Source organism: Sceloporus occidentalis, unplaced genomic scaffold, assembly GCF_023333645.1.
Source record: "Sceloporus occidentalis isolate IW3139 unplaced genomic scaffold, rSceOcc1.0.p SCAF_7, whole genome shotgun sequence".
Classification (NCBI taxonomy): Eukaryota; Metazoa; Chordata; class Lepidosauria; order Squamata; family Phrynosomatidae; genus Sceloporus; species Sceloporus occidentalis.
Genome location: NW_028316987.1, coordinates 58,832,344 through 58,851,725, shown reverse-complemented (window position 1 = coordinate 58,851,725; position 19,382 = coordinate 58,832,344). Strand labels below are relative to the sequence as shown.

Here is a 19,382-nt window from a genome sequence, read left to right as displayed (position 1 = left end):
GAAGCTAATCATTGTCCCTATCCCAGTATGACTCTTTTAGGATCTTTTCCTTATCTACTCTCAATAATTTGGCAGATGGCATTCTGTCTGAAAAGTACTAATCAATGAGATGTCCAAAACCAGAAGAAATACAACTCTTCTGAAATGGTTAATCAGTTAATTTCTTTCATTATGCTTAGTTTTCTGTGTCTGAAATCTTGATCTACATTTGTCCATTCAACTATCAGTGATGATGCATAACAAGCAAGTTGTGCTTGTGGGAAGTAAATATATAGTAGCCTTGCTTTGCATAAACAGTATCATGTGCACATGTGCTTGTCAACTCAATGGCAACCCCATGCATTTCATAGGGTTTTCTTAGGCAAGGAATACTCAGAAGTGTTTTGCCATTTCTGTCTTCTGAAATATAGCCAAATAGCAACTGGTATTCCTTGGTGGACTCCCATCCAAGTACTAACCAGGGCTGACCTTCAAAGATCAGATGGAATCTGATACCTTCAGGATGATTGTGATTATGTATGTGCCTTCAAATCACCCTATGGTGATACCATGAATTTTATAAGGATACCAGGTGCTATCTGGTGCCTTTAGGCATATTTAAACTTTAGTACAATCAGTATTATCCAGGTCAAAATAAATGATCAGTGCCTTTCAAATTGGGCATAATAGACTCCTCAGAGATCATGTTATGCATTTCCTGGGTGTAGTTAACTCCCTGTCCACTCAGGAGCAAGATGTAATAATAGTGAAAAATAAGGGGTTCACTGCTGCCATCAAGACAAAGCCATGAATTATGTGGTGCACTAAATTAGTGCAAGTCAGTCACACAGTGGTTCACTTTTCCCACTGTTAGATGGGACTAAGAAGGAAAGCAAGACCTTGTTAGATCAACATGGGAAAAATGTTCTGCTGAAACGAACTGAAGAGGGGGTTTCAAGCTAGTTGCAGAGAATAGATGAGGGCTGGCACCATAGGCCATGTAATGATTTGTCCTTCTGTCAGTATTGTCCTATCCATTGGGCACAGAAAAGCACTGATATGCACAGCTTAAAAGTGTGTTTGGTTATAATGCACCAGCATGCTTAGAAGGCTGTGTCCTGTATCATTTCAATGACAATTTGATTTCTCAAAGAAACGAGTCTTTGCTGTGCTTCTTAAACCCATACCCTACCTCTATTTTCTTAATGTTTTGTCATTAAGCTTAATCACATTTCTCCTGTTAGCAAGTACATATTTAGCCCTGTTTGAGATCTTTCATAACCTCCAAAGTCTGGAATGGCCCGGATTCCTTTTTTGAGGCTGACTCCCAATATTTTTTCAGAGAAAGCCTAGTTAGTGAATCACAGTGAGTTTTATTAAAATCAAAAGCACAGCAGATTTGCCATTGTGTGGCTCTGCAGCTGAAGATGGATATTGACTCTTTCTCTATGTTCATTTTCCTTTCATGCTGCCTGAGAAAGATCTAGACAAATGTCCACACCACTTTTATAGCAGTGGTCCTAAAAGTAGTATGCAACTTTGATTTGATGCTATAGTTGCTCTTTTCTGGGTCATCTCAGGCTCTGCCTCATTTTCTTTAAAGGAAACTGAGCCACATACAAAGGAGGAGTCAAGTCAAGGTAAGCAATTTCCAGTTCCACAGATTTCAGTGAGAGAGCTGAGTGTAAGCTTGGTCCATTCAGAATTATGGCATCTAGGTGCTTATAATTGATTGGATCATGTCCACAAGTGTTCTAAAATTTAAACACCATTGATTTATACTGCAAAAAGGCAATAAAATCTATTTTTACTTCATGAACACTTTAGCAATTTCATGCAAAGGCAGGATTGTCTCTGCCTTTAATGTTTTGCAAAAAACAAAACCCAAACCCTGCCATCAATCTTTTTTCCTGAAAGCAAGTGTAAGAGAGTTTGTTATTTTGAAACTGCTAAACTTCCCAATGAGTTTTAGTGAAGGTATTTGTAGAGCGGGATATGAGCACTGATTATGCATTGTAGGAGTTAACCCAAGACTAGTTTGAAGTTTAATTTCCGCAAGAAGCTGTCCAATGTGTGCAAAACATCAGAGGCAGCAGCACTCGCCTGTGCAGGGATCTTGTAAAATAAGACTAAGTTTGACCTACAAATCACTGAACTTCCACATTAATCATATTCTGGAAGGGGAGGAATAACCACAGGTCTAATAATAGGAGTTAAACTCTTTATTTCATTCAGAGGCATCTGGCAAGTGAAGCTGCATTGGGGGCACATTACAGAGGAGAAATGACCAATACTTTTGTGAATACTGAAATCATTTACAGAATCACTTCCGAGCTATTTCCAAGTCTCAGCTGAAAGTTAAAGACATGATTTTACCAACTAAAGTCTACAAATTTAAAAAGAAAATGACAATATTTAAATCAGTAAATGTAAATGCAGCACTAGTTTCATAAAGTAAAACTGTTATGGAAAATAATCCATTCTTTTTCCAATATTAACAAAAGGATATTGGATTCTGACAACAAAAACTCACACTATGACCATCTCATACTTCAGTAACTGTAAGGGAAAAAAATCTCCTAAACATTAGGCAAAGTACTGTCCAAAAAGAGAGAAAAAGGCTTCCATTCTTCCTTCTGCTAAACTAAAACAAATTTGTGGTGTTTAAACCAATTAGTAAAGAAAAGATGCAGTAACAAAAAAAACAGACCATTTTTCAAAAATGTATCTAACCTGTACAACAATGATCTTTGGGAAAATGATCTATTCTATGTAGAAATGCCTCTATTTTCATATCAATCTAAGAGGTAGATCAACAAAATGGTGAAACAAGCTTTTGTTTTTGCTAGTTGTGCCCCTCAAAATCAGTGCAGCGTAGCAGTTCCAATCTTTTCATGCACAGAAACATCACAAACAAATGGGTCTGAGGTAATAGCATGGCTTGTGCACACGGGCAGGCGTGTGCACACAGCAGTCTTTATGCACCATGTGTTGCCACATTGTTAAAACTGAGGTAGACTGAAGTTTATTGTAGAAACTTGAATACACATTACCACAATCATGATTCAAATTACATTCTGAAATTAAAAATAATAATAATAATAAATTTGGTAAATTTCCTGTGATCCCTGCCTTTTGAATAAGTTTTCTTCCTCCTTTTTTGTGGTGGGTTGCATAAATTCTGCTGTATTTATTTTGTAAGCCAAGCCTAAGGTTGTATTAATTCATTTTTCATTGTTTTAAAAAAAACGCCTTTGAAGTGGCTTAGTGTGGCCCTTAGTAGTGGCTGGATATGTAAACTTAGCCTTTCATTACCTTTAAATGGGATCAAACCATGTTTGATCTCTCCTCCCCTGCCCAATATCATGATAACTGAAAACAGTATTGAAGCAATCTGCTGGAGAGCTGAGAGCCCATGCCTCTGAACTGCTCTAGCAGATCAGGCATCCTACCAAACTGAAGATGAAGCTTGCTCTTTGAAACAGAACGGCAAAGTACAAATGGGCTGCAAATGTTTTTAAATGTAGCATTAGTAGGTAGGTAGTGATGGTCAAAGGCACAAAGGGTTCATGCATTCAATCAAGTAGTACAAGGGAAAAATAAGTCCAGTCTCCAAAAGACTTTCTAAAAATTTTACCCCCAAGTCCCAGCCTCTTGCCATCACTTCCTTGTTCTGTTCCCAACAAAGTACCATCACAAACTTTTTCATCCCATCCTAAAAGAAAAATAATGGCATTGCTGCTATCAGAATGTTGGCATTTGTTCAGGTATCATTTGAACATTCACTGATTTTCCCTCCCCACAAACAAATGATTGTGTTGACATCCTCAGATATTCCAAGACTATTTTTCCATCTCACTCCTGTCAGCCAACAGCTAGAAGCAACCTTCTATATTTCTCCCACCTCAATAAATTCTGTAGTACTCCTGGCTGTTGGCTGATCAAATTTTACTTTTTTTAAAAAAATAAAATGCTCAAGAACTATTAGCTTTATAAAGTATACAAAATACCAAAAAAAGCAAAAAAAGGAACAATTTCTTAATTGAGGTATTAAATGCCTGAGGTAGTTTAGTAAAATGCATATTTATCTTTTCATGCCCTGGCCAACACCATTAAACACTTCCCTTAGTTTATACATGGCAGTGTTATATAAAAATGCAACCAAATGTTAAAAAGAAATGCCACTTGGTTAACATTGGGAGTAACACTTCACCTCTTTTGTCAATGCCCTTTTTCTAAACCCCAAACCCTAACTGATAATCCCACCCTTCAAATGTTTTTTTTTCTTCTTCTTCTTTTACAAGTGGACTAGAAGAGCAATGCCTTTTCTTTTTTAAATCAGTGAACGCAAAAGAGAAAGCTTCATTAAACCAAGTTCTAAAATTGCTGAGGAATAGTAAGAGCAATAAAAGAAGACTAACAAGTTTATGTTAAACTGTGAGAATAGAACAAAAGGGAAGTGAAGGGGTCCTTAGTTTAAAGCTGGGTTTCAAAAGTAAGAGAGCCTAAAGAATACATTCTCAGAGACAGCATGCCAACTGTGGCCTGGTCCTCAAACAAATGACTGGCATGGTGAAACGTCTGCATATCATTCCAACAGGTGCCCAGAACCTGCCCATTACAGTCTCTCTCTCTTTGGTCTGGCATCTGTCTCTGAAGGGTCTTTTCCTACACCTTTATTTTCGTCTCTGCTGAGGCTGTCCACTCTGTGCCGTCTTTTGCTGCTGCTGCTGCCTTCTTACCTGAGCCAGGATTTCCTGAATTTTTCTCTGGGCAAGCTGCAGAAAAAAGTAAGTATGGATCAGTTTTAATTATCACTCATTTTGTTAGACTGACCTTTATAATCTTCTTTCCTACCCTTGCTTCAATTATTCAAAAGCATTCAAGACCATGGAAGCCCTAATAATAAAGAATGAAATTATGTATGTGCACAAATGGACGACGAGATATATATATATATATATATATATATATATATATATATATATAAATGTTGCCATAAATTATTTAAAATATTTTTGGTTTATCCTTTAATTCTGCAAGTCAAAAATACCAACAGAGAAAGAAAACCAAGCAGAACCAAGTATCAACACGTATAGAATTACATGTTGGAGACACCATTAGAATTGAGTCTTCTGCCAATCCAGTGTGAAACCAACTGTCGCAATTCATAATTGAACAAATTTCCTTTTTTCCTCTTCTCAACAAGACTATAAAAGAAATGGAGACAATAAGCATAACTTAGGTTCAGCAGGCAATTTCATACTTTCTTATGTATTGGGACAGTTAGCTGTTTAGAATTATGAAACACTGGAAAATGTACCCTGTTTTCATAATATAGAAATATGCACCCACCTGGCATGCATAGAAGTGGCCAGTAATTTTGACAACCACCTGATCATTTTCATCTGGTGTCTGGTCACGAGGAACAACAACTTCTGCACTTGTCAAATTCTGAAGCTCATTTACCTATAAAAATAATAATAATCTAACTATTTATATAATACTAAACCAGTTTTCCTCTTATAGTGAAACCCTGCCATAACAATAAGAGCAACAGCTCATGCAGCAACAGCAAAAAGTGTTTTACAGAAAGGCTGGGAGAGCTTGGAAGCAGCACTGTAGGTCAAGAGAGATCAGAAAAGATTTCTGGGTTGTGGCATTGTCATGTCTGTGTTTGTAGGGGGTGGCCATGTGTACATTTGACAGATTTGGGAAATATGCATGTAGGTTTATAGGTGAATGGGAGAAGACTGTGTGTGAAATGACAAGGGCTATACAGTTTCATGAGGATGATAAAAATCATGCTATGCATTACCCTCATAACTATGTTTGCCAGAGTGAAAATGTCCTGTACCTTTAATGCAGTAGTTCCCAACCTTTTCTATGCCCCACACCCCTAGGGAATGTTTGATTAATGTTTGCACCCCGTTCAAAAAAATATTACATTTGAAGATGAAGAAGTCTAATTTTTGAACCACAAACTGAACCACATAAAATACTGCAAGTAAACAAATTGAAATTTAAAAAACAACTTTTAACCAGTGCATAAAATGCAAAACTAAATTGAGCAATTAGATTCTAATTTATTTATTAATTCCAATTGTGAACATAAAATTCAACGACTTCTTTGTGCCTGCTTTCTCATCATGATTTTGTCAAAATATGGAACTTTCTTGCTGACTGTGATCCACAGGTCCGCCTGAAGATTCCTAGATTTTGTCTTGACTGACAAAAGAGAACTTGAATCCAAATTCACACAAATGTCTTTATTGCACCCTCTGAAATTCCATCTCACACTCCCTGGGGGTACAGGCACCTCAGGTTGAGGACCTCTGCTTTAATGGTTGTGCAGAAGATGGAATTTCAGCAAGTGTTATATGTTACCTGGTTGTGTGAGAAGCAAAACCTAAAATTCCCTCTTGTACACATTAATTAAAGGTACAAGAGGCCTCTCCAATTTTTACTCTAGCAACCCTACTCACAACCCTACTAAAGCTGCACAATGATGAATGCTTATATCTCAAAAATGCCCCATGTGACTCAGTCTCAAAGCTGCAACCCATGGAAACACAGACTGGCAACCTGTTAGTGGCACAAGCAGGTGTAATCCAACTTACCACAGAACCACTGTAGTGTCCCATGGCCATTCCATGCCTGGTAGAGGTGGCTGGGTAGGAGAAATGTCATTCAATGAAATGTCCACCACACACAAAATGGTTACATAAGCTGCTGAGACCTTTGGAGAACTCCAGCAGATGATGTAATAAATTTGTGTCTGTCTATAGGAACATAGCCCAGACATGACTCTGACATTCCCCATGCATGGAATAGCCATGGGTGGGTGCATTTGGGGCTGTTATAGTTAGCCCGGGAAAAGCGGGGGGGGGGGATGGCCAGCTGGGCATAGACAATGTTGCATCAGGAACAATGTAAGTTGTTTTGCTACATTGGTTTGAAACTTCAGTCCCTCAGATTTATCAAACCAATTTCATTTTGAGATTACTAGCGTATCTGATGATATGCTGTTGCACTAGCCCACCAGGCATTAGAAGATTTTCATACCAGTTTTGGGGAGCAGCCATTTCCCATTAACACAAAGTTTCCGTTAATGGGAAATGGCTGCTCCCCGAATGATTCAGGGATGATGGAGGCAAGCGGACGATTTCCCACTGCTTAGGAAGTGCATCAGGCTTTCAGACACAAGCGCTTCCTAAACATTTTACCAGTGCTTAGTCCATGGTAAGCGCTGGTATGAAAATCTTCATAGACTATACATTAGTCAAAAAGACAATATTCATATTGTTCAATTTTTTTCAGCCACTTGCCGTTTTGCCTCCTTTACCAATAACTCTACCAGCGGCGTAGGATGGCACTTTTATATGAGCTTCAAGTTTTACTTCTTCTTTAGGTCCAAAGAAGTTTTCCTCCTTAAGTTTACCATAGATTCTTCCTTGAGCCTTCAAAGGAAAAAACATATATCAACCAAAAAAAGAAAAAGTGAGGAGAGAAAATCTACCAGCACCTTTAAAACTGATTTATTCTACCACGATCTTTCATGACTATCAATCCGCTTCTTCAGATGCATTGATAAGAATAATATTAAAGCTACAGATTCCAAAGCATTGTTACACTGTGGTGCAAGTGGTGACAGACTAAGATGACAGACTAACACAGGTAAGTCTTCTTAAAGTCTATTAAACCTCAGAGTAATTTTGGCCACTTGGCACCCACAGGGTGAATTCTTCCGCATGGAGAAGAGAAAAGTGGTTTTCACTTTGGTTTATTCTCACTTGGGGACAATCAGGACATGGCAACCCTACTCCTCATCCATCCAGCCTTTAGGGTGAGCACAAACAGTTATGCCTGCTAGAATTTTGTAAGTACTTTGGCATCATTTTCCTTCATCCTTTACATCCTCCTAAATTTTACTCTCAACTTATCCCTAGATCATATAAAAGTCCATAATTCTGGCCCCGAATCATGTTCTGGACTTATAAATGAGGTCAACTTATAGTCATGTATATACCAGTATATATAATGTATTATTAAGCTTTTGCATACACTCAGCAAGGAGGCTGCAAAAAGGGATCTATCAGTTGGGAGGCAGGTCCTCCAATGCTTGGTTCCAGGTTCTATGCTGCGCTAAGGCTCTAGCAGCTGTAATCAGTAATAGAGTTGGAATAGGTTTCAGTTTCATACCTACTACATCTCCACTAGTACATCAGCTGATCGTTGTATTTGTGTAATTTTCACAAATGATTTTTCACATTTTGAACCTGCCACAAAGTTGTTTTCAGTTCTAAAAATATTCACTCAACACAGCAGGTCTCCTCACCCATCCTGCGCTGTACTAGGAACCAGTAAATTATCTGTGTACACTGGCTATAAATGTTTCACTCTTTTCTGGAAACTAGCCATGGATCAGCAGCCAATGATTCACAAACTGGCATAGGTCCATGGACTAGTACTTTGAGTAGAATTGATCTAAAATACTGAGTAGTAAACAGAAGGAGTGAGCTAAAACATGATCAGTTCCTCTCCTTTTATGTTGTTATATGGCCAAGAACTGTGAAATAAAAGAATAAAAGTGCTGAAAGAAATATTACAAAGACTGATACTGGTATCTCACAGCCGGTAAAGTAAGTGGGTGATTTCTGCTAGAAGCTGCATTTGCCACAACAATTTACACCAGCAAGTTAGAAGATATGTAAAGCTGAAGGTGCTATTTAAATTAAAAAAACATGGAAAATGAAAGTGAAAGATTTGAGGGAAACGTGACTAAGGAGCTTATCGCTTTACATTCTTAAAACGGGGCTAGGTTGCTTTAAATGCATTTAAATGCATAAGGGCATTTAGAATATTCAACCAGAGAGCTCTTAAGCCTCACTGAACTACAAATCCCAAAACAGGAGGCAGGGGCTGCATTTAAAACCAGCCCTGTTTTAAGAGTGTAAAGGGATAAGTGTGTCTTTCCCAACATCTCATTGCACGAGGATGTGACTCACCTTAACTAGGTTGGTAAGAATGTTCACAATGCCAGTGCCAAGTCAGCATTAGGGCTATCTTCCTAACAAGCACATTTCCCCCCCCCCCCCCCAATTTTTTAATTGTGAAGAGAAAATCCTACTTGACTGCTGTAGTTTAAGATGTTCAATAGTACATTTTATGGTAAGATAGCCACACTGATGAGGAACGATGGGTATATTCTTCTGAATGCCACATCAAACATAATCTCCATGATGCAAAACCTCAGTTCACCATTACTTTCAGAAATCACAGCATGCTATTGTTAGAAATGTATTGATAGCATACAGCTCATTTTCCTTTCAAACGTAGATGTCATCCAAAATTCTGTCAGGAACTTTGAAGCCATTTTATTTGTCCAAGTAAATTTAGTTATTGTTATGTGCCTTTAAGATGACTTTAATTTATGGTAACCCTATCGCAGGGGTTTCTTGACAAGATTTATCTGAAGGAAGTTTGCCATGGCTTCCTCTAAGGTTAAGAGAATGTGACTTGCACAAGGTGGCCAGTGGGTTTCTGTGGCTGCGCAGAGATTCAAATCCTGATCCCCTGGATCAAACCAAACACACTGCACTGGTTCCCTCCTCAGTAAATGTGGTTTGGCTATATTAATAACTGCAGCAGTTATCGTAAGGGCCTTGAGCCACGCATTCACATGGAAACTGTGCTTTCATGAACTGTCACCTTCAACAGAGCTGTAAAAATTGTGTCAAGGTTCACTTGAATGGGGCAACATTCTTTAAAACTGCCCTGGATCATTCTGCTCATATTTATAGTTGAGTAACCAGCACGTGCATTTATGCATACACTCAACATCAGATACAAATGCCTACTTCCAACAATAACATAGAAGGCTAGAGTTGGCATCTCCATAAATATACTTTTTTTTTTTGCTTTACACACTAAGGAAATGTAAATGTTTAGATGTGCCAGGTGTGGTTCTAATCAATTCCAAAAAATGACTTAGAAAACATAGAATCCGGTACCTTGAACTGTGCCTCTGGTGGTCCAGTGATTATCACCATTCTCAGCTTGGCTTCTGGTCCTTCAGCAGGTGCAATCTAATATAACATAAGTGAAAGATTTAAAAGGTGTTTGATTAATTTACTCTGATGATTACCAAAATAAAAACAAAAACAAACATAAATAAAAGCTAACACACAGCCCACCCACTCCATTATTTAGATACAAGTTCACTATTAACCATGTAAATTGGTGATAATATTGCCTATGAGTTGCTTTAGTTTGGTGGTTCAGTTCGGTAAATTTATGCTTCACTTCACACAGCCAAAAATGAGTCTTGAAGAGGTTTATTGAAGGAGCAGATGTTTGTAAATACATGCATGTGCAGGTTTTTTGTTTAAACCATGACAATTTAATAAAAGATCTCCCAAAAGATCACCTAAAATCAACCCCTAGTCACCAAGGATTTAAAACAGCAGAAATAGATACCAAGATGAACCACTGTAACTATTCAAATACCTGTGTGTGTGCGCGCCTTTTTTTTAGAGCCAAAAAGATGACAATATCAGCACCACAAGGGCTACTACAAAAGAGTCTGTCCCCTCTCTTCTCTACATCAATACATCTCATGGCAGAGTGCCAGGATCCAGGCAGGTTCATATGTGGGAAGACAGTCCTTTAATTACTGGTGTTGTGTTTATGAAGATATAGTAATTTTTTTTAGAGAGGTATGTGTCACTGATTTCAGTCCAGCATATTTCCATGTAAATGTATCTATGATTACAGAGAAGGAGACACCAATTTTCCAGAAAACAGAGCTGGAAAAAGTGGAAAAGTGAAATCACCTTTTGGAAGATGCCATTAGACAGAAAGTGAGGTAAAAGTTACAGTGAGAGTCTGAAGAGATAAGCTCTTTCACCAGAGATACACTGTATTGTCATACTGAAATAAGTCTAGACAGTGGCTTTCCGAAACAGCAAATTCTTGACAGGTTGGACCAATTTGCATTTTTAATTTGAGCTAAACATTTGGAGCATCATGAGAAGCACATTTACAGTGCATTCATGTTTGCTAATTAAAATAGCATTTTCAGCTGTGTACAATATGGCAAAATAAACTTAGGCGGGTTATAGACTGCCCATTTGGGGCGGTCTGGACCCGCCCCTTTCCCCGGAGTATCAGGGCTTCAGCGGCTACACCGGCAGCCGCTGAGGCCCCGATCCTCCGCTTTTCGGGCTGTGGGGAAGCAGCAAAACGCCGCTTCCCCGCAGCCTGAAAAGGGGTGTCCTTGGGGCTTCAAGCCCCAAGGACACCCCGCGGCGGCAGGGAGGGGGAGAAAGGGGCCGCTTGGCCCCTTTCTCCCTTGCTTCGCTGGGCGCAGCCGTCTGAAGGCTGCGCCCAGCGAAGCAAAGCGGCGCCGCGGACCAGGAAGGAGCTCCGAAACGGAGCTCCTTCCTGGTCTGTGGAAAGGGCGCCCTAGGCGCCCTGCCGCGAATTGAGGACGTCACGTCCACGCCGCCCCGTCTAGAGGCGGCGCGGCCGTGACGTCCTCATGGCGGCGGCCATATGGAAGGGCCGCCGCCGTTTAGTGCGTGACGGGCACGCACTAGGGTTAGGGCGGTGCGGAAGCACCGCCCTTTTGTAACCCTAGTGCGTGCTCGTCACGCACTAAACTGCCGGTTTGTAACCGGCCTTAATTTTAAAAAATGGTCTAAAGGTTTAAGCCATGTTAAGAACAAATACCATCTACCAGTCATAACCACCAAGGCAATGAGGTTTTTGCAGTTTATATTTCACTCCTCAAAGAAGTTTTTAAAACATGTTTGTAATTATCTTGTCTCTAAAGAAGACAGTTAAGGTCCAATTCATAAACAGCAGGTACCATTTACTGTTTTGCATTCAAAGTACAGTATCTATCTTAGAACACAGAACAAAGCAGTACTTGTAAAAACTTGAATCTACAGTAAATGAAGACAGCAAATTTGAAGTTGATCACTGTAATATTACCTTAATGGAAGCGCCTGCAAAACGAGAAAGTTGTTTGATGTGCTGCCCTTGCTTTCCGATAATGGCTCCTACTGCTAAGGCTGGGATGAAAAGATGAACAGTCTCAGACTCTGGCTGTTGCTGGGGTGAGAAAGAAAAAAAGGGATAGGTAATGAACAGCCTGAACTGTACTAATGAACTGAAACCAATACCCCTATCCTTAAGCACAATGCATAGTTCATTGCTTTTTATTTTTAAAGCAAAGTTTTGTACAAACAAAGGGAAATTATTTTCACTCTGATGGAGTCAGGTGTTTCTGCACAAAAGCCACACTTAGGCTATTTCTACTGATAGGGTGATCGCTTCAGTCCTCTGCCTGCCCATAAATTGGTGTCATCTCTCATGTTATTCCTGAGGGCTCCCCAACTATTAGGAGCAGGTTTTCAAGAGGAAGTTCAGAGCCAAGGGAAAAGCTAGAAATAACATTCTGCTCACAGAAGTTCTCTGCTTGATCAGAAACCCTCCAGAGACATAATCCTTCAACATGTTGGAAATTTATCCCAGATCCAATTCACTGTATTAAGATAACAAAGGTCAGATACCAATATGTGATATTTCTAAATTTTAAAGCACTGTTTACACTGAGCTAGAGGGACATAATCCAAATCTCTAGCATTACATGACCAACTGCAAAACCTTTAAGGATCCTGAAGTCCCTTTTGTAAGAAGACTATAGGCCTATTTATCACTTAGGATGTGTGCTGAATCAGCCGACTAAGAAGTCCTACCCCCACCCAGGTCCATCATTCTCCTTAAATGGAGGGCAATAGATCTGAACAGGAAAATCCCACTACTAGGTGTGGCTTTCCATAGGATTTGAAGACCTGATGTTTTAGGGTTCTTAATTGTCTGGAGACCTTTCATGCATAGCAGAAACTTTCCAGTCTGATTATCTTCCATCTGACCATGGATTCTCATGACAGAAATATCCTATTAGATATACATTAAATACAAGAGTAAGAAATTAAAATGCCGATGGAATATACAAGGTGTTGTTCAAAATACAAAAATTAAGCCAAATACCAACTGCAAAGGTGACTGCACATAAAATATTGACTTGAAATATACAGTGTTTAGAGTGGTATTTGCAAAAGCATGGTACAGTTAAGAAGTTCACAGTCAGAAAGCAGCTATAAACAAAAGATGCTACCTAGCTTTGCTACTTAAGCCCTGCCTAACTTTTCTAAAAATCTGGCCACTTTTCATTGCAATTAGAAAGTAAATAACTCAGACGTTTGAACACATTTACTGTATATACTCATGTCTAAGTCTAGAAATTTAAGTTAAAAAATTGACCCAAAAAACCTTAGTCGACTGATCCATGGGTCAATTAAAGTATTGTACCTTAACTCTTATTAAAAAAAATAGGAACTATCCCCTGGTGTAAGGCAAGAGTGTAATCTGTCCTGGAAGCCCTGACTGACCTCCATCTACTCTCTTATCCATCCAGCCTTTAGTGTGAGCACAGAAAGTTATACCTGTTGGGATTTTGTAATTTCTTTGGGATTGTTTTCCTTTGCTTCATCTTTTAGATCCTTTGTTATATGCCCCTAAATTTTATCCTCAACTTATCCATGGATCATATCAAAATCCATTAATTTTGCCCTAAAATCTGCCCTCATCTTATATATGAGGTCGACTTATAGTTGAGTATATACACAGAATCATAGAGTTGGAAGAAACCACAAGGGCCATCCAGTCCAACCCTCCTGCCATGCAGGAACTCACAATCATAGCATCCCTGACAGGTGGTCATCCAGCCTCTGTTTAAAGATCTCCAAGGAAGGAGACTCAACCATACTCTGAGGGAGTGTGTTCCACTGTCGAACAGCCCTTACTGTCAGGAAGTTCCTCCTAATGTTGATTGAGGTGGAATCTCTTTTCCTGTAGCTTGCATCCATTGTTCCAGGTCCTGTTCTCTGGAGCAGCAGAAAACAAGCTTGCTACCTCCTCAATATGACATCCTTTCAAATATTTAAACAGGGCTATCCTATCACCTCTTAACCTTCTCTTCTCCAGGCTAAACATCCCCAGCTCCCTAAGTTATACCTCGTAGTAGGACATGGTTTCCAGACCCTTCACCATTTTAGTCACCCTCCTTTGGACATGCATACAGTAGGTTGCATCTCTACAGCAAATGGGAGGATGTTCCAAAGACATTAGAATTCCTCTGATCTCCAGTTCTGAGAATGGACATAAAGGTCTACAATCCAAGATTATAGAGGGCAGCTCTAACCTTGGAGAAAATGCCACTTTTCCGATATCAGAATGGGATGGACAAGGGATAACAGACCAAGGTACAGTCCAGGAGAGGCTGTAGATTACAGGATCCACAGCTCAACCTTCCTAAACCCAAAACATGCTACCCAGCTATTGAACTATGGAAGCTCTAGTGTTTTTGCAGGTCAGCTCTCCTGCTCAAAACCTCTCATTTTAAGGAATACAGGGAAGCACAATGCATCTCTTCAGAAGGGCAGGCAGAACTTCTCTGTTACATATTTTATAAAAGAACACATATACCTATATTGTGCCAGAACTCTTTAAATCCATCATTTAAATGGCTATTAATTTGTACAACAAAGGATAAATACTATATGTTGAACAAAAATAATGTTGAGACTAATCCTTGAATCTTTCCCCAAACACCCCCAACAGTCCTGTGGCTTGTGTAGATCCACTCATCATATCATAGTAAGTCCTGTAACACACACAAGTTTTGGAAAATCATTTGGTTCACAAGGATAGCCGTCTTCTATATGAGCAGCAACTGTCAATAAGCAGAAGAGCTTGAACATAACAATTTCTGATATAGTATTGTTTTATTTTAAAGGACAGGTTTCTAAAACTATGTCTCTCTTTACAAAGCTCCTTATACACTTTATGGGATGGTCACTCCTATATTAACATAGCTACAAAAATTAAATTCCATATAGTTTTGAAAATAAAATTCTGCATCTACCAGACCTGTGATACGATTTATTAATATTGAAACTCCTAAAGAATTTTTGCTATCATGAGTGTAAGAATGAGATACATATTTCAGTATGTTCTAAAGCTATGGTGAGTGGCTAATCCCAACTAGATGGTCTTTGGGGCAAGATCAGATTTTCAGATTTACAGGTGTTAAGGACCATATTGTCTGCAAATCTTAACTCTTTACAACTAACCAAGTAATATAGTCTTCTGACAATACCAGAAGCTGTTTGTTTTTCCACCTGGCATGCATCTTCACAGAAAGTGGAAATATTTACTGATAGTTGTACTAGCTTTCAGCAATATAATACAACTGAAGGTAACTCCTAGTGAATGTGAAGTCCCAGATGTGTCTAATAACTAAACACATATGAATATTTATTTCAAGAAACAATATCTGGAAACCCAATATGTTTTAGCTATATACAGAGCTTTGAATCAGTGAACAAAGAAGTAACTTAAGACTGCATTGTTATCTATCTTGTACTTATAATTATAGTTGGTCAATAAAGCTATTCTATTTTTTGATATAGCAACAATTTACACTGTTTGATATATTGCCTTCATATCTTTACCACATCAACATATGTTTCTATTACAGGCAGTCATGGATGATACAAATTATTCCAGACCTATTTCAAATTGGCTTCAGAGCAGGATACGGAGTTGAGACTGCTGTGGTTGCCTTAGTGGATGATCTTCGCCTAAGCATTGACATGGGAGTGTGTCCCTGCTGGTGCTTTATTATTATTATTATTATTATTATTATTATTATTAAATTAAACATTTAAAAAACAATACAACATAGTTGAACAAACATAGATCATCAGAAACAAAAAACAGACACATCTAAGACAATTTAGTAATCAGAACTATCTAACAGCAGCATGTCAAACCAAGGGAGCGAGATTTACTCTCAGATTCCACTGGATTGTGCCACAATGGACTAGGACTATAAGGCTGTAAATTGCTTTCTTTAAAATTGCCTGTAAATTGCTTTCTTTAAAATTGCCTGAGGCTATTTATGTCTTCATTTTTCAATACCAAGTTCTCCAAAGCAAGTATGTTAGAAATGTTAAAACACATGTTACAAGTGACACAAATGGAATTCAAGAACTCCAAACATGACTCTTTTATCATGTTGTCTGTGAGTTCCTCCAGCAAAACAGATATTTTCTCAACAGATGGTATGTTGTAAAAAGTGAATCATATGATTATGAAACCCAACACTTGCCAATGAAGCTATGCTCTAGAGTTGGCGTCCTCAGGCAAGTGCCTGGACCCTGGAGCAGCCTATCACATTTTTCTAAGCAAGAAAATCAAACTAGCAGCATACTGCTATGGATTTTAATCTCTCCCCATTCACTTCTACATTTCAGCATTCTTTTCACATTGGTGAGGACTGTCACTTCCTCTATAAACTGATTTAATGGTACCACCTGGAATGTCAAGCTAGTATCAAATCAAAAGTTTATCTTCAATATAATAAAGTGTACCCTTTATCCTTATCATTTTGCCCCTGAACTGTGTATTGAACAACAACTGGTAACCTTTCTTTACTTGGCTATTTAGCTGTTTTCCTGCTAGACAATTCTGTGAATCTACCTTATAGCTAATTATACGAGCAGCATTTCAGGAGTCCATCTTTCCATTACTTATATTTGTGCTGTATTTGCTTGTTAGTCAATCCATTGTTCACTAGAAAACTTCAAAAAATTATCCATCAAATGCTTTCTGCACAATCAGAACCAAAAATCAATGAAAGGTATACATCAGTGAATGTTTTTCATAAAAAAAGGAAGTATGACTAAAATCACAGAAGCATGTGTTCCAGCTAAGACACAGAAAAAAAAACCCTTTTATTTGCTGATATGGTCTAAACTGTGACTTACAATCAAGACCTTCTTTGTAGCACTCTACATCTGGTACTTAAGTCAGTGTAATCAGGGCAAAATGTTATTTTCTATAAGTTGGTATGTACAATCAATATCCTGTGAATTTCATCAGATAAAATATTTTGTAGGTTGCAATTCTTTCTTAAGCTTATTAAATTCATATTCTAAAATTTTATTCCTCAAACTGTATAATTAGCAAAATATGTGCTTGAAACAAATGTGCAGACAGATCTATTTCAGTTTAACTTCTGTGTTGTTGAATCACTATAAATCAAAATTTTAAGGAACGAAGGCAGGTATACTGAGTTTTGCCTATATGGCATGCAACAAGGACAGGTTGCTTACCTGTAACTAATACCTTTCAGGTAGTCAACTGTGCATTCACCCATTTGTGGAGAGCCATCATATAGAACCTTATGGAAAGCTGGAACATTTGGTGGTAGCTCTGACTCTCCTTTCTAATGCATATGCTCTAGCATCTTTCTCTCAGCCCTACTTGGGCAAAGAGTGGCAGAAGCAAGGATCCAACAGATCTGCTGATAAGGGGAGGAAGTGTCCTGGGAAAGTGGCCAAGAAGGCTGATAACAATGCACAACTCTAAACAATGTCCAGAACTTAATGCAGTCCAGTAAAGCAAACAAGAGAGTCTAAGAGCACAAACCAAGAGTTGTCAGAGATCCGAAGTCCAAGGTTCCAGAGACTGATGAGATGTGTAGGCAAATCCAAGGTCAAGAAGTCCAGGGAGACAAGGCAACCAGCAATCCAAGGAGCAGGGTTTCCAGCCAAAAAACAAGGGAGGTCAGGATCAAGCATGCTTTTGCAGGGAAGCTCGGATAATCTCTGACACTGAGGCAAGCATTCAGCACCTGTTTAAATTCCCAAGCTGCAGGAATCCAGCTGCTGTTGATTACCTCGGCATTTTAGATAAAACCTCCTCGAACGCTGGAAGCCCTCCCTTTATGCTCGTCACTGGCTGAAGGTAGGTACTGTAGGTGCTGCTGTCCCTTCTCCCTCATCCATGCCTGAAGGTCTGGCTGCTGGGAGGGTTGTCTGCTGAGCCTCCTGGGAGACTACAGGCTCTGCTGCATCTGGCAGAGCAGAACTAGGGCCACACTCAGACTCAATTTCAGCTTCAGGCTCAGGTCCCAGTGGAGGTTCTACCTCATCCTCCTCATTATCAACCTGGCTGGGCATGACAGGAAGGGTGACTGTGCTGATGACTATTCAAAGAACATCAGCTACACATAACCAACATGCCTTTTTTCTATATGGTGTCTGTATATCACACATAAAGGTGTTGATTATCAAGCAACTCACATATGGAGGCAGATGGCATATCACTAGAACTACATTCTTGTAATCTTCCTTTGCTGTGTTTCCTGGATTTATTACTGGACTGTGTATGACTTGGACTGACCTGACTTTTCTGCTTCAACCTCCTTTGATGGTGAGCCACACTTCTCCGTCTCAGCTCTATATTTTCCTGTGTTCCCTTCTGAGCACTAGTTGTTTGCTGAGACCGTAACAGGACACCAGGTGGTCTGCCAGTTAATCCTTGGTAGGTGAATGATCAGTAATTGGATGTGGTGCTGGATGCACTAGTGCTACAGTTGTAAGGTCAATGATGATACAGTGTGGGATCAGATAATGTCTTTCTTGTTGATATATCACATTACAGTGGTGTTGTCTGTGCCCACTTGGACTGTACATCTCTGGAAAAGTGGAAGGAACATTGTGCATGAATTCAGGATTACTAAGAGCTCCAGGAGATTACTGGGAACCTTTTATGCTCTGTAGACCATGTCCCACAACTTGTTATCTGTGACGGGGACCCCTGCATTTTGTGGGGGAGGCATCTGTAGCTACTAGGCTGAGAGAGAAACAGCCTCCCCTTGTGTGAGTGTGACAGGGTGTGACCACCATGTTAAACTGTCCTGCACACCTACTAGTAAGCAGAGGTGCTGGTTCATATCCAGGTAATGTCTACTTTCTGAAAGAAAAACATTTCCAATGGTCTCATGTGCAGCCTTCCCAGGGAAGCATTACTGTGGTTGAAAACATATGACCTAAAAGCTCCAAGACTACAAAATGTGGTTGTGGCTGTATAAGAAATATCTATGGCTACAACTGTTAGGTGTGAGATGCCTCCTCTTCTGCACAGGTCCAGATTATTTGAGGAACCGTATCTTCCCATATGAACCAGCCAGAATACTAAGATCTTCCAGGGAAGGCTTTGCTTGGTCACACCACCATTGCAGGTTTACTTGGTGAGGATACAAGAGAGTGTCTTCTCAGTGGCTGCTCCCACTCTCTGGAACGCTTTTCCACGGGAGGCTAGGCTGGCCCCTCTCTGCTTGCCTTTCATCAACAAGCTAAGACATTTTTATTTAAGCAGGCATTCAATATATAATCATACCAGGATGTTTTTTTATGAAGCATGTGTGTTTTAGTCATGGCTTTCAGCTTCTGTATATTTTAATGTAATTTTAAACTGTTTTT

General features: G+C 39.3%; 1 protein-coding gene across 1 annotated transcript in view; it reads right to left on the bottom strand.

The window, feature by feature from the left end:
- Positions 1–3,072: 3,072 nt before the first annotated feature.
- IGF2BP3 (insulin like growth factor 2 mRNA binding protein 3) overlaps positions 3,073–19,382 on the bottom strand; it is an 88,331-nt gene continuing 72,021 nt past the window's right edge. Inside the window, exons 11-15 of the mRNA XM_089533081.1 lie at positions 11,977–12,096; positions 9,993–10,067; positions 7,308–7,439; positions 5,335–5,448; positions 3,073–4,757 (exon numbers count right to left, since the gene is read on the bottom strand). Of these exons, the coding sequence (XP_089389207.1) occupies positions 4,656–4,757; positions 5,335–5,448; positions 7,308–7,439; positions 9,993–10,067; positions 11,977–12,096 (543 nt within the window). The 3' untranslated portion in view covers positions 3,073–4,655. The remainder of the gene's footprint in view (positions 4,758–5,334; positions 5,449–7,307; positions 7,440–9,992; positions 10,068–11,976; positions 12,097–19,382) is intronic.